The 14,912-nt window shown below is 39.8% G+C and overlaps 1 protein-coding gene across 1 annotated transcript in view; it reads left to right on the forward strand.

Moving 5' to 3' along the window:
• LOC140277889 (cone cGMP-specific 3',5'-cyclic phosphodiesterase subunit alpha'-like) overlaps window positions 1–12,945 on the forward strand; it is a 30,267-nt gene extending 17,322 nt beyond the window's left edge. The window contains exons 10-30 of the mRNA XM_072372711.1: window positions 2,373–2,525; window positions 3,562–3,651; window positions 3,903–4,043; window positions 4,131–4,205; window positions 4,347–4,411; window positions 4,678–4,744; window positions 5,107–5,154; window positions 5,281–5,430; window positions 5,559–5,702; window positions 6,063–6,128; window positions 6,344–6,499; window positions 6,990–7,097; window positions 7,202–7,311; window positions 7,418–7,505; window positions 7,609–7,709; window positions 8,160–8,267; window positions 8,426–8,489; window positions 8,934–9,008; window positions 9,117–9,200; window positions 9,811–9,964; window positions 11,004–12,945. Coding sequence (XP_072228812.1) covers window positions 2,373–2,525; window positions 3,562–3,651; window positions 3,903–4,043; window positions 4,131–4,205; window positions 4,347–4,411; window positions 4,678–4,744; window positions 5,107–5,154; window positions 5,281–5,430; window positions 5,559–5,702; window positions 6,063–6,128; window positions 6,344–6,499; window positions 6,990–7,097; window positions 7,202–7,311; window positions 7,418–7,505; window positions 7,609–7,709; window positions 8,160–8,267; window positions 8,426–8,489; window positions 8,934–9,008; window positions 9,117–9,200; window positions 9,811–9,964; window positions 11,004–11,062 — 2,106 coding nt within the window. The 3' untranslated portion in view covers window positions 11,063–12,945. The remainder of the gene's footprint in view (window positions 1–2,372; window positions 2,526–3,561; window positions 3,652–3,902; window positions 4,044–4,130; window positions 4,206–4,346; window positions 4,412–4,677; window positions 4,745–5,106; window positions 5,155–5,280; window positions 5,431–5,558; window positions 5,703–6,062; window positions 6,129–6,343; window positions 6,500–6,989; window positions 7,098–7,201; window positions 7,312–7,417; window positions 7,506–7,608; window positions 7,710–8,159; window positions 8,268–8,425; window positions 8,490–8,933; window positions 9,009–9,116; window positions 9,201–9,810; window positions 9,965–11,003) is intronic.
• Window positions 12,946–14,912: the final 1,967 nt, after the last annotated feature.

The raw sequence follows: 14,912 nt of genomic DNA on the forward strand, positions 1-14,912 counted from the left end.
GGATGGTGCATTAGCCAGGAGCTGTTATAGACTGCTAGTTTGAGTCCAGTAATTGGCTTGGAAAAGCAGTGTGATCATATGAAATAAGCATAAGATAACAATGCTACAGTAATTACTACAATAATACAATGGGAAAACATTTAGGCAAGAATTAACTTTTTGGCTGAGTTTGTATTCGAGGTATACTGAAAAACCAAAGAATATTCAGGAATTCTACAAAAGGAGGCATAAAGCTACAAGATAAAACCAACTTAAAATAGACGTAAAATAAATATGAAAGTACAAAAATGAAAGTTCCAAATTACTCAAAATAACAACAAAACAACAGAAAACCTCAACATAATTTGTCAAAATGATGACTTAAGATACTTAAGACATGCAAAAACAAAAAAAGAAATCCAGATACTTAAAAAGTAAAAGAAACAAACACAAACTTGTAATGCAAAAAGTCTTGAAATGACACAAAAAAGCCATAAAAGGGACTTTGGGAATCATGCACTTCTATGCCATTTGCTGTTGCTTTGTGTCTCTTCCAGTATGGGTGTTTTGCTTAAACAGTATATACACTAGGATGGTGCTTGTGCTTTGCGTGTTTCCAGGAGCCTGTTTGCATGTAATCTTCCCATGTTGTACCAAGGCACGAAAGCCTCTACAGATGCCAGTGGTTTGACAAGTTCAGCCTGTCCCTGAAACTCTAACCATCTTAACCCATGAAGTATAGTTTCAACATTGTTACTTCTGTGCAGTCTCAACTTATTTACCTTTTTATGTCACTACAGGGCTTATAATATCCTGCCAGGATGTAGCTCAACTGTGCTGCCAGGCATCAGACCTGCCAACATCTCACTCTCCCTCAGCCGGGTAGGATTGCCCCATGTTCAATGATCATCGCTGGGATTTGCAGGTTAAGGACGCTTAAAGCAGGGGTTTTAATGTCATGACGTCACGTTAATTAGTGGCCACTTTGATCCTTTCAGCCTCTAAGCTGCACTCTGCCCTATTCTGTCAGTCGGTGGACACAGGATGTGTCCGCAGAGGAGAATTCACATCAGCTCAAAGGGACACTAGTGATCCATCCAAACCTGAAGGCCAGGACAGAGCTCATATCTCCTTTTTAACATTTCCGTGCAGGTGATGCTTTGGTGAGTTTCAAAAAAGAGGACACAGTTTGAGTTCAAAATGGCAGACAAGGATAGCGTGGAGAAATACCTGGAGAACAACCCGCAGTTCGCCAAAGAATACTTCGATAAGAAGGTGCGCGCGGAAGCTCTAACCGCCGCCTTCTCTGCAACTGTCGACATCAAAGACACCGCATCGTTCAAGGATGTTAACTCTGTGCAAGAGGCTGCCATCATCTTCGAACTGGTCCAGGAGTTGCAGAAGCCGGGAGACATGGAGAAGAGCCTTCACAAAGTGTTGCAGAGAGTTTCCCTGATCATACAGGCCGACAGGATCAGCTATTATATGTGCCGCTCAAGAAACGGCACGCCTGAGCTCACCACTTGCCTCTTTGACATTACTCCAACATCCAAATATGAAGCCAACCTGGTCAACCCGCAGAGTGAAATTGTGTTCCCTATTGACATGGGTATTGTTGGTCACACAGCGAACTCAAAAAAGCCGCAGAATGTCCCAGATGTCTCAAAGGTGAGAGGTTTTGAAGTTCCCGCTCCTTCTTGAATTGTAGCCCGTAAAAAATGTTCTCCAGTGGGCGTTGGGAAGGGAAAAAACAAAACAAAACAAGGAAAGATTTTGTTTTTTAAAGGTGGGGGGGACAAAACAAAAAAAACAAGGAAAGATTTTGTTTTTTAAAGGTATAAAAAATTGTATCCTGTAAAATAAGCTGCCTGTGAATTAAACATATTGTTGAAAGGACACAGGCAGGACTACTTTGTGTGATTTGCTTCCAAACGTGCAAAACAAATGTCCATATATGTTATGAATGGATAAAGTAAAGCGGAGCCACACTAGTTAATGTTCACGGTGCATTTGATGAAGATGGGATTTATTTTTGCTATTTATAGCCTGTTACATGATGAGGTTCCAGTTATTTTAAATGAAGTAAATTAAATTACTACAGGAAACTAAAGTAATGACCCTGACTTAACCTGGCTGGTATTAAACATCATGGTCTTTATTATAATCAAATCAGTAGCAATAACTGAAATATACTTGCTGATCGACAACTATTCACTCAAAACCATTCATTTGAGAATAAAATAGATGAGATTAGATTTGGTAGCTGATTAATGAGCAGATGAAAAAAAGACGACCAGTGTGAGTGTTGTGTTGCTGTTTTAATGGATCTATCTTTCTGTTTTGGGATCATACAGACCTAATACAAGTGTTTGTTTGTTTTTCATTTGATCCAGAATCCAAAGTTCTCTGACTTTGTGGACAAACAGACTGGATACAAGACCAAGTGCATGCTCACTTTCCCTATGATAGCTGACAAAGAGTGTATTGGAGTTGTCATGGCCCTCAACAAAATAGGAGCAGATGCATTCACTGCAGAGGATGAAAAGGTAAGAATAGATGCTTAAACTCTTAAAGAACTTTCAAGCTTATCCGCCGTGGCCTTCAGAGTGAGGTGGAGAAAAACACCACAGTGTTGTGTACACACTGCTGTCCTTGATAGGCTTGTCTAACAATTGGAGATGGAGGAACATTAACTGTATTAGCACAACATGAATAGCATTTTGTGGGAATTCTGCTCATCCTGTGCTTTTTTACTTGGCTGCCAGTTTAAAAAGCCTCTACTCAGACTTTTGAAATGTTCTGCAGAGTAGAGATCACCTGGGTCATCACATCCTGCCAGTAACGTGTAAAACACTCCCATTTTAGCCGATCAAATCTATCTGGCTTTGGCCAATCAGCCTGGTTATAAAAAAGACCAAATGCTTTAACTGGAAAAAAACGTTATCTCTGTGGTCTGTGTCAGAGCACATTAACTACTGCCTCTGAAGCCATAAACTCACACTAAGAGAACAATTATATCAAGAATAAAGTGGGTCAGATGGAGATAATGTTTTTATAGGACTACTGAAGTTGATTCTCACTTAAGAGATTCAAGGAGAAGGCTGGGGGTGGCTTTAACAGTTTAGATGCTATAAAATGTCTGGCTATAGTATGATAGTTATATTTCTTTTGTGTGTCAATGTTGCATATAAAAACATTTCACTTTCAGCTGTTAAGGAAAACACAGTTGTTATCTTAATCTTGCATCAAAGGCCCGTAAAGACCCATTAAATGTATTGCATGTTTATGTAAATCTATGTATAGTATAAGTGTCGTCTGTATAAAGATACCCAACTTGGACAGTTTTGTTTGAATTTATTGAATTTCTAAATCTACATTTCAACATATGCATGGTGTATACTCAGTGTCCCATCCAATTAATCCTGTGCAGTTCACTTCCTATGAACCCACATATCTACGCTTGAGGAAGTGAATCAAAATTGTTCTGCGATGGGAAATGTTTTCATGTTTTTCAGATGTCTTGCCTTGCTGTGTTAAAAAAAAAACAACAACAAAAAAACCCTCCTCTGTTTTGGTTTATAGCTCTTTCACAAGTACATGACGTTTGCTCAAGTCATCACCCTGCAGCATTACACGGCCTATATGTTCAATGTGGAGTCCAGGAGGAGTCAGGTAAGCTCAGACACTAGAATTTTTCACATATAATGTATGCTTTCAGTCAGGAAAGCAGGTGACAGAGTTGGACATGGGAGACTGGATGTGTCACATAGTCCTTCCTTTCTGTCAATAATGATTACAGTGTCCCCTGCTAGCTGCCTGGAGATAAGAAACTCGTGTTATTCTGGAAATATATAAAAAGTATCTCACAGCATGTATTTCCTGCCTTCTTTTTTTGTTTGTTTTTCTGGTTTCTTTGGTGCTAGGTGCTGCTCTGGTCAGCCAGTAAAGTGTTTGAGGAGTTGACAGACATTGAGAGACAGTTCCACAAAGCCCTCTACACCGTAAGGATCTATCTGAATTGCGAACGATACTCAGTGGGTCTGTTGGACATGACCAAAGAGAAGGTTGGTTTTCAGAAACACATTTAGTTTGTGGCTGCAAGCTTGAAAAACTTTGTCTTTTATTGAATTTGTTTGTTTGTTTTTCTTCAGGAATTTTACGATGAGTGGCCTGTGAAACTTGGAGACGTGGAACCCTACAAAGGACCAAAAACACCCGATGGCAGGGTGACAAACCTATTTTCCTCCTAAACAAATTATCTTTTCCCACGCATGGCACTTTAAATCTAGCTTTCTTTGTTTTTGTTTTTTTATTGACCAGCTTGACGATGAGAAGTGGTTTCTAGCTGCCTTTTGCTTTTTACGCAGGAAATCATCTTTTACAAGATCATTGACTACCTCCTGGAAGGCAAAGAAGAAATCAAAGTCATACCGTGAGCAGCACTGGCTACATGCTACTAACACACTCAAATTCAGAACACATTTGAAAATGAAAACAAAACTAATTGCATCTGTTGGCAAAATGGCAGCATCCAGTTTTAACTAACACGAACCATCCCTGCAATAACTACCATCGATCTACTTCTAGTAATGCAGTTTCATCTGAAACAAAGAGCATGAGGCAGAAGAGTCAGCACGGTTTCAAATGGATTTCAGCCGAGCTTATACTTCTCTGTTTCTTTCTGTCATCTTTTTTCAGTGGTCCACCTGTAGATCACTGGGCTTTGGTTAGCGGACTGCCAACCTATGTCGCAGAGAATGGCTTTGTAAGTGCTCCAGTTTGAAGTCAGAAATACACCAATTATAAAGGAACAAAAGCAGACGTGCGCTCTCCATCTATTCCACCGACTCGTTGACAACTAATAACAAGTGAAACCATCTGCAATTAGTTTTTGCTCCAAGAAAATTCTAATGACTTGGTCAAACTATGTGCAAAACACAACAACAGAACCAAAATCACATCACAATCTCACCATACTTAAAACAGAAGAAATAGATAAGCAAATAGTTACTGTAGTTCACATACAAAACATGAATTAAATCTGCTTTATGATTTGTTCAGTGATGACAAAATGTTCGATACGTTCAAAATGACCTTGAATAAATGTTTTCCTGTGACGGCCTGCAGATCTGCAACATGATGAACGTGGCTGCAGATGACTACTTCACTTTCCAGGTTTGCTTGGGCTCATGAAGCACACATCAGTATCTCTTCTGTACACAATGAGCAATGCTGAGGATTGTGTTGAAGAAAAGCAGAAAAACAGAGCCCTGCTCTGACGCACGTCTCTGTGCTTTACAGAAAGAGGCTGTGGATGAAACAGGTTTTGTCATCAAAAACGTCCTGTCGCTGCCGATCGTCAACAAGAAGGAGGAAATTGTTGGCATCGCCACGTTCTTCAACAGGAAAGACGGCAAACCATTTGACGAACACGATGAGCAGATCACTGAGGTTCGCATTCTTTCTCGATTCCTGTCACCATCATACAGCATGTTTTTAGAGTACTGTGCTGCTGTCAGTCTGTTTCAAGAGTAGCATCTTTCTGTTATTCTGTTTCACTTTCATCTTGTTTGTCCCAGGCCCTGACACAGTTCCTGGGCTGGTCGGTGCTGAACTGCGATACCTATGACAGGCTGAACCGTATGGAGTGGAGGAAAGACATCGCCCAGGAGATGCTCATGTACCAGACCAAATGCACCACAGATGAGATGCAGTCCATTCTGGTCAGAAAACATTCTTCCACATTCTTGTCTCCAGAAACACACCTTTGATCTCTCCACATTTGCTTAAGAGGCAATTAAAGGCAGCAATTTAAAGTGACGCTCTGTAAATAGCTTTTTGAAAAGCAGTTTTCCATCTGTGTGTTAGAGGACTGATGGAAGGTCTGGTGGATTATATAATCACTTGGCTACTAACATTTAAAAAGATGACACAAGTTTAAACACAAGGTTACTGTTGGAGCACTTGTCTGAAGAATATATGACAAAAAGATACGTGCTATAAATTGCACTACAGGGCCACAGCATGTTGATTGATAGAATGTAAATGTCATTTGAAATGAGTGTTCTTTCTTTTATGACCAGAACACCAAGGAGAAGTTCGATGCAGACCCGGAAGACTGTGACCAGAAACAGATGTACAAACTCTTGGTGTGTATACTGCACCACAAAACCTCTTGGGGAAAAAAACAAACACTTCTTTTAATTCATGAGCAGAATAAAAGAATAACTTTCATACAGTCGTTATATTATTACTTTGATAAATAAAGGAAATGTGTGTGCAAAGTGATTCTTCCATCGTAATCTGTACTTTCCCGTGATTCCTTAATGCCTCTGTCTGAACTGTGTTGTGCGTTTTTCTTCAGAGGGCAAACTGCCCCACAGCAGACAACGTTGATGGTGAGAATCTGTATTCGTTCGCCTTCAGTGACTTCCCCGTTTCAGAGTTCGGTCTCATCAAAGCAGGCATTCGCATGTTCTTTGAACTCGGAGTTATCGAAAAGTTTAAAGTTCCCGCAGAGGTGAGTCACCTCGTCTGTCACTTGTGTTAATGAATCAGCTCCAACAAGATGTTCTCAAAGGTGCTTTTAACAAGGGACGTTTTCCTCCCATGTTCTGAGACATGATATCATTATTCTTTGACTCTTGTAATCTGAAGTATGTTTTGAATTGTAAATCTTCTTAACGTATAAATGGCAACCATAAAAAAAAAGCTTAAGGAACTGATATTTTTCTTTTTTGAAATGTGTATATTTCAAGAAAAGTGGGAAAGCTCAACCTTGGGGATGCAGAGTGTTTACAGCACTGTCTGTGAAGCTTTTGTATTAAAGACAAACTGCTTTCCCTCTAAACAAGTAGATGTGATCCTTGAAGCAAGTAGTGCTTGAATAGTAATAAATTTACATGGGGCTCTGTAGTGTAGCTGTAGAAGCAGAAAGTGAAACGGTTTCCATCCTTGTCACATTATCCTTGATGCTTCTCTTTGAATAATACCCACCCTTTCCCTTTCAGACACTGACCAGGTGGATGTACACAGTGAGGAAGGGTTACCGTGCCATTACTTATCACAACTGGAGGCATGGTTTCAACGTAGGCCACACCATGTTCTGCCTGCTGCAGGTAACAACTTTTCGATTACTGACCAACCATATACTTACATAGATGTTGGCACATGTGTGCATCTATTGTGCAAAGACCCGTTTTAAGAATTTATTTTGCTACAGACAGGGAGGCTGAGGAAGTACTACTCTGATCTAGATGCCTTTGCCATGGTGGCTGCAGCTTTCTGCCATGATATCGACCACAGAGGGACCAACAACCTCTACCAAACAAAGCAAGTGAAAACTCTTTGAGTGAATATGCGAGCAATGTTCTCACACGACTAAGCAAAATGACTGATCTAACGCCATCATTTCCGGGTGTTTTTTTTTTCTCTGCAGGAGTGCATCTCCTCTGGGCAGACTTCATGGGTCCTCCATCATGGAGAGGCACCATTTGGAGTACAGCAAGACCCTCATGGAAGAGGAGGTATGAGTCATTATTGGCCAATAAATGAACGGAAGTAACATATTTAAATGGTGCTTGGTGAGAAGGCTCACTTCTTCTCACTGGTCTCTCTCCTCTCTTGCAGACCTTGAACATCTTCTGTAACCTCCAGAAGCGTCAGTTTGAGACTGTGCAGCACTTGTTTGATGTCTGCATCATTGCCACCGATCTGGCCCTATACTTCAAGTAGGCTCTGTGAAAAAAAAATTGAGAACCTATATGATCCCACAGTGATGGCATGGAATGAGAGTAGAATGGCAAAAAAGTAAATAATCTGCACAGTAATAAGGAAATTAATGCGTGGATATGGCCAATGAAGGAATGAAAATGTGTAACGAAAACACATTAATATAAAGATAAATTCATCTGAACATTTAAAGTACAAGTCAAGTCACTGCAAGTCATATTCTCTCACTGGCTGGGTAACTACTGTCATCAAGTCATACAGCTTAGAAAACAGTTTTGCTGTGATGCCATCTCCTGTTTACCTTTTATTGGGAAATAGTGAAATGAAAATAAATGGGTAAAAAGAAATATGTTAAATAAAATATGTTCGAAAAATAGAGAAATGTACATGAAGCTGAATTAGTCTGTTCATTTGTGTTAATTCCCTGTCATTTGTTTGTCCTCATGCAGAAAGAGAACCATGTTTCAAAATATTGTGAATGCCACCGAGCCAATGCCAGAGGAAAAGGAGGCTATTGCTTATATTTCCAACAACCCCATCAGGAAGGAAATTATCATGTACGTAGTTGATTTAAGAGGAAATGCAGCTGTTGAGAAAAGTCTTTCCAGCTGATTTGTGAGACAAGTTCTAACACAGCAGGGCCTTGAAAGTCATCAGCATAACTAGCACTAGAGTGTCATTTTCCTTTGCCTGACAGTCTGTCTCTCACCTTCAGGGCCATGATGATGACAGGCTGTGACTTGTCAGCCATCACCAAGCCTTGGGAGGTACAGAGCAAGGTGAGAGGCCTTGAAGTGAACACCACAAGAAACTACAAAGAAAAAAAAAGTTCTAAGTGAGAACTGGAGGGAATAATATATATGATTGTTGTTCAGCTAAACAAACGGATTCAAATCAGTTTCCTTTTTAAAAACCTGATTATGCAGAAATTGTCCTTGATTTGTTCCCGGTGGTACACGGAGGCGGTAGTCTGGTTTCAAATGGTCTAAGTCTGTTAGAGTGTGTGTTATTACTTTTATGTCAAAAGCTAACAGAAAGTAAGTGACACTTCCATATTTACGGATGGCAAATTAGATCCTGCCCCGTTGACATGAAATCTCATCTACATCTAACAGCTTTAGTTTCGAGAGGAATGAAAATAACCCTGACACGATAAAAGACTTGGCTGGAGTGGAATATCTTGTGTAATGCTTTGTTGCCTTGTTTACGTCTTTTCTCTGCAGGTGGCTCTGATGGTCGCTGCTGAATTCTGGGAACAGGGTGATTTGGAGAGAACTGTTTTGGACCAACAGCCAATTGTAAGAGCTGCACCTTTTTCTATTTGTACTTTGCCTTTGTTTTTATAGGGTCCATGGGACTGCTTACGCCTTTTTTTTACATAAAAACCTCTGCTCTGTCTCCCTTAGCCCATGATGGACAGAAACTGTGCCGAACAGCTGCCCAAGATGCAGTGTGGTTTCATCGACTTTGTGTGCTCATTTGTGTACAAGGTAATAGACCGTTTTTTTACACCGCACAGCCCTTCCTCTATATTTTGAAGGAAAAAGCAACGTGATAGATGTTATGACTGAAATTGCGACAGCTCATCTGTCTGTGTTTGAATCTAAGCACACTCAAAGTCTAACAGGAGTGTTACAGTATAATTCTACAGAGAATTTATTCGCAGGAAAGCATGTGTGTGTGTGTGTATGTGCACGTGACTCATGTTTTAAGCCCATCAACACTAATACTTGTAAGGACTGCAGTAAATGTTTGAATTTTTAAGTGATTTGGTTTTTTCAGAGAGATGCAGATTTAATTCTGCACTCTCTCACAGACCACAAAATAGCCTACGAGTTCAAATAATTTGTCATGCAAACTCATTATGAATGTGACTGAGGTGTTATTGTGCCTTAATCCATCTGAGGATGTGGAGCGAGATTTGTGCTAAATACACACACGGGCTACATTAATAGTAATTAACATGTTCCTGCTGTCCCCATGCTGCTGTATGAGGCATTGGATATTATTCAAGCAAAGCTAGAAATCCCAAAACTATTACCTTAAGTAGCTCACAGCATGAATAACATATACTCTCTCTCCCCCACCCCCATTTCTCAGGAGTTCTCCAGGTTCCACAAAGAGATTCAGCCCATGTTTGATGGTCTGAACAACAACAGGTCACACTGGAATGAGCTAGCTGAGGTATACAATGCAAAGATGAAGGCCATAGAAGATGAAAAGAAGAGACTAGAAGAAGAGGAAGCCAAGAAAGGTAAGAATATATATTTGTATAATCAGGATAAAGGTAATGCACTTATGTCTCTGTTCTATACAAACACATCACCTGAGTGGCATAATGGAGTAATAGAGTAAAACAAGTGAATATAATCTTATTATCACTAATAAAATTGTTGGTTTCCTGCTTTTTATGTGTAGCTCATTTGTACAAAGGGAAGTTTGAAAGCAGGTAAAAGTCTGGATGCCTGGTCGTATTTGAAAATGGGATTTGTCATTAAAATTAATGGCATGCTGGTCATATACAGACAGGTTTATGCTAACAGTTTTATTTTGTTCAAACTTTTGTAGAGGAAAACACGGATGAAACGAAAAGTGCTCTTTGAAAGCGCTTTTTGCTTCTTTAAAGTGGTCTCATAAACTTTTTTCCTCTTTACCCTCTCGATATAGAACACTGAGAAAAACTGTGAACCTGGGAATCAGGATGATTCAATTCAATTCGGTTTTATTTATATTGTGCCAAATTACAACAATTTTCATCTTAAGGCACTTAAATAATATAGTCCAATTCAAGCCAATTGGAATTCAATTCATTGTAATCATAATCCAATTAAATCCAATTAAAAAATTAAAAAATAATCCAATTATTATAATGCTTATAAAGGCTGGTTAGGAGTGGGATTTACTTATTTTGAATATATTTGGAACAAACTTGAAATATTTGCTCTCTGTACAAATATAATTTATGAAATGCACCCATTAGGGTTAATTGTCATGCTGAGCTAATATCTAATCCTCACCCAAATCACAGACCAAAAAGAGTGCTGTTACCTATTTTTTTTTTCATCAAATGCAAAAACATTGTAATTACAGCAGGCTATCAGGGAAGCGATACTAATTAGCCTATTTAGCTTGTTAATAATGTTTTTTTCCTACACATACCAGGCAAAGAGTGTTCACTTCAAGCCAGCTGTCTTTTTGCCGCTCAGAGGCCATAACCTGAGTACAGCCACATGTATGATGACACCACGACCGTCATGTATTGATACGTCTTCCTTATTTTTGTGTTTGTTTAGCTGGTGGCGGCAGCGCTGGAGGAGAGGCAGGGAAGTCAAAGACCTGCACCATCTGTTAGGGTCATCCGGTGCTTGGATCTGGACTGATGAAGTCTGTTTGGGACTGATCTATACATCACTAGTCTCTCCTGGTCTGACAAATCATCTTTTGGATCTTTTCCTTTGTATGGTTTCCACCACACCAGCTTAGCTCTTTGTTCAGTTCAGTGAACTCTAATAGTCATAATATAGTCAGGTCTGGTCTGCAGTGCAGTCTGGATTATGTCAGCTTGTCTTCAAGAAGGGATCAAGACATTTTACTAAGAAGAAACGTCGGGACTTTTACTGCAGAAGATGTCTGACTCCAAAGTTGTGACGTGAAATTTCTTCCTTCCTCTGCTTTGTACCCCCGCATGGCCACGGACATTTCAAAGGCGAAACATGATTGCTCAACAGATTTTTCCCCTTAGTACAGAATTATTTCAAACATTTCTGGTGGTATCACGCTCGGAAAAGCTCATATGCAAATCATGCAAAACAGTGTACATAGTTGAAATAGGCACTGCATGAGCTTGGTGAGCGTATACATGTCAAAGCAATAACATTCAGACGAGGTTCTTATTGGCAGTCATTAACACACAGTATAGCATCGCTGTAGCTGCTGATATTTCTGCAGTGGTAGGCCTGAATACAGAAAGGAGGGAGATAAAAAGAAAAATATAACTGTCTAGTAGTCACAGGGAACTGGATAATTTTCTTCTTTTTTTGTGATTCTCTGAGTATTTTGTACTTGAAACTGTTTTGATGAATGGAGACCTTGAGAGAAACTTTGAGAGAGGGTGTTCTGTATCTTTAAACATGCTGAAATCCCATTCAGGCATGGCAAATATGCTCTGCACTTGTGAAACTTTATTGTCGGCTTTAATGAACACCTTGAAGCTGTTTTGACCTGGAGAATTATGTAACATTAACCGCAGTGTTTAGATCAAACGTACGATTCCATTTTCTTTTCATGAATTCACATGTATATAGTTTATACTATAGTAAATTGTGTAAACTTGATGACAAAAAAACAAAACTGAAGGATAAAACTTCTTTGAAGGCTGTAGGAGCAACTCTTGCTCCCACGAAGCAGACAAGAGTCAAACTGTTCAGGAGATCTACGTCTCCTGTAAAGAAGCTTTGATAGGATTTGTTTGCAAGCCAGTGTTTGAGAGCCACACAGCTTTAGACTTTAAATACACATCTTACAAAGGGGTCAAATGAGGCTGCTAAAGTCTTATTATATATTTATATGCAGATAACATGTTTTTGTAAAGCTGCAACTGTTGTCCCATTGATTGAATGATGGCCCAGTCAAAGTTCTCCGCTTCTTTTACTAAGCAGATGAGTGTTAATCAATACCTTTCTTTGTTCACCTAAACTGAAGTGATCTAGTTAGGCTTCTGGGCTTACAGTGCAACATCAGTGCACCCTCTGTCCCATCGGGTAATAGCAAGCGCTTAACTTCCTGTTATGCGACCTCATCTCCTCTGATCAATGGGGAATCAATCAAAGGCATTTAATCCGATCAGCATAGCTTTGAGACAACGGGGAGACTCCTTGTCTGCTTCCTTAGGTGAAGCGAGGAGCTGTTGTAATCTACACAATCTAGCATTGAGAAAAACATTTTCAAACATTCAACCAAAGATTCACCCCCGTCGTTGCTCCGGCGCCATTCCATGTTGATAACACCTCCAGTTTTGTTTCCAGCGATATGAATGGCCCCTAACTTTCCCTTTTGGCTCCTTTGTGAGATTTCAGCATAATACACTTTGCTTTCTACTTACTTATCCAATCACTTGTCATTGAGACATTAGAAATCTGTCATATGATGTATGAAATGACCTCAATTGTATGTATAAACCATGAGATGTAATATGTATAAGCAAATGTAGGAAGTCATGAAGCTGTAAAAATAAAGAGTATCACTTTTGTCATTATGAAAATAGTCTTGCACGCACACAAAGGTGTCATTTTATCTTGTTTTCGCACTCATGCACGCGAAGGTTGGACAGAGAGTGAACTCAAGAATCCTCGGGCTTAGCTGCAGCAGCGCTCGCTCTTAGTCGTATATCTTGCAGGATCTTAAAAGGTTCCAAAGCTGGATGAGCCTCTGGGGCAATAGGATCAGGATTGATTCTCATCCCTGCCTGATTCAGTGCTGTCTGGCTATTCAGTGCTCTTCCTGGGGCCTGTTCTCAACCAACCGATTCTGCATGCAGAAATGTGGAAACTGCATGGTGTTGGATTTTCTTTTAACAAGTGTAGGAATAATAAAATCACCCAAAACATTTTAGATCAATATTACTGAAGCAAAGCAATCAAGTATGCCTGTTATGTAAAGGGAGCATGCTGATGAAGCGTCCCCTGAGATGGAAAATCTGACAGAGCAAATGTTTAATTTGGCTCTTCAGCAGCTTTAACCCTTTCATCAACATGGCCCTTCATTCCCGAGACAGTTTAGGGGTCAGCGAGGCCAGCACCTCTATTCACAAGTGCCCCTCTGCTTCTCTGTGGAGCGTGAAGGCTCTTTTTTTCTTTATACAGAAAGTGGACTATTGCACATGAACTTGACATCTTGCTATCAGCAATTCAGAGCTAGGTATTATGTGTCTGGAAAAAAAAAAGGCTTGAAAATGAGTTTTTATACCAGAAAGTGCTGTTGAAACATAGGGTATATGGATTCCTCCCAGGACATTTGTAAGAGCCTATGCACACATGTGCAGGCAACTGATTTTGACAGCACTATTGATGCTGTAACTGTAAACGCATCCAAGTGCGGAAGTTTAGCCTGAGGCTGAATTGTACCCAATCTCCAGTCAAAGAGACCACAATGTTATTGCTCAATGTACCATATTCAACCACCTGTTGGCTCACACGGCCATGAATCACAAAGTGAAAGACTGAGAGGAAAGTTTAAGGGGAAAACAAGACAGATAGTGCTGCAAGAAGGAAAGTAATTGTCTTTATTCAAGCCTAGGTCTATCACCTCTCAGCAACCTCATGCAGTCTCATTTTCTACAGTCAGCAGAGTGCTTCAATCTGCCCTTTCCAAAGGGATATCTCAATTCAATCCACTTTGTCTTTCTGGCAATAGTACACAAAGAGTTGGACTCTTTTGAATGTTTGCTCATTTACTGACAATTCTTTTTTCTTTTTGAAATCATTTAATCATGCAGCCCTGCTCAGAATTATTGTATATGCTGTAGTAAGTTTCCTGTTTATGCTCTTGGACAGCCATGCAAATGGCCGTGTAATGCTTAGGTAAGGACATTTTAAACATTTTATCTAACACAGCTGCACGCAACAGTTTTGCCATCTTAGGTCAAAAGTGCTGTGAATGTGTGTGATTTTCCATGACATGTTTCTTTCACATTTACAGCAGGATTGCTTTTCTGAATTTTCTAATTTTACAGGTTTAGATAAACAAAGGAATGAATGGGGAATAGCCTGGGCCCTCTGCATGGTCAGCACTGAGTAACAAGACTCTTTCTGGCTTCTTTAAGTTCTTTCATCTACAAGTGAAATGTTGTCTGTACTACTGGCTGCAACTCAAGCCCAATGACTGATCCAACCACATCACAGCTGGAGAGGTGGACTTCTTGTGGTACAACCCTCTCTCCAAAGAGGACTTATTTCTATAGAGAATCAGGAAAATTTAGATGTGCTGAATTTTTTAGTCAGAGAGCACCTCAATTTGGACAAAACGCAGGTTTATAGGTAACCTAGTTCTAGAGACATTACATAGAATTGAGTCCTGAAAGGGACATATAAAAAATGACTGCACAAAATAATGTTTGCAGTAGTTGAAAAGCTAAAGACTTTCTCAAGTAATTCATCACAACATGACGCAAATCTTCACAGTAATCCATCAAAAAACAGATACTT

The sequence above is a fragment of the Leuresthes tenuis genome, unplaced genomic scaffold (assembly GCF_036924035.1).
Source record: "Leuresthes tenuis unplaced genomic scaffold, fLeuTen1.0.hap1 SCAF_20, whole genome shotgun sequence".
Classification (NCBI taxonomy): domain Eukaryota; kingdom Metazoa; phylum Chordata; class Actinopteri; order Atheriniformes; family Atherinopsidae; genus Leuresthes; species Leuresthes tenuis.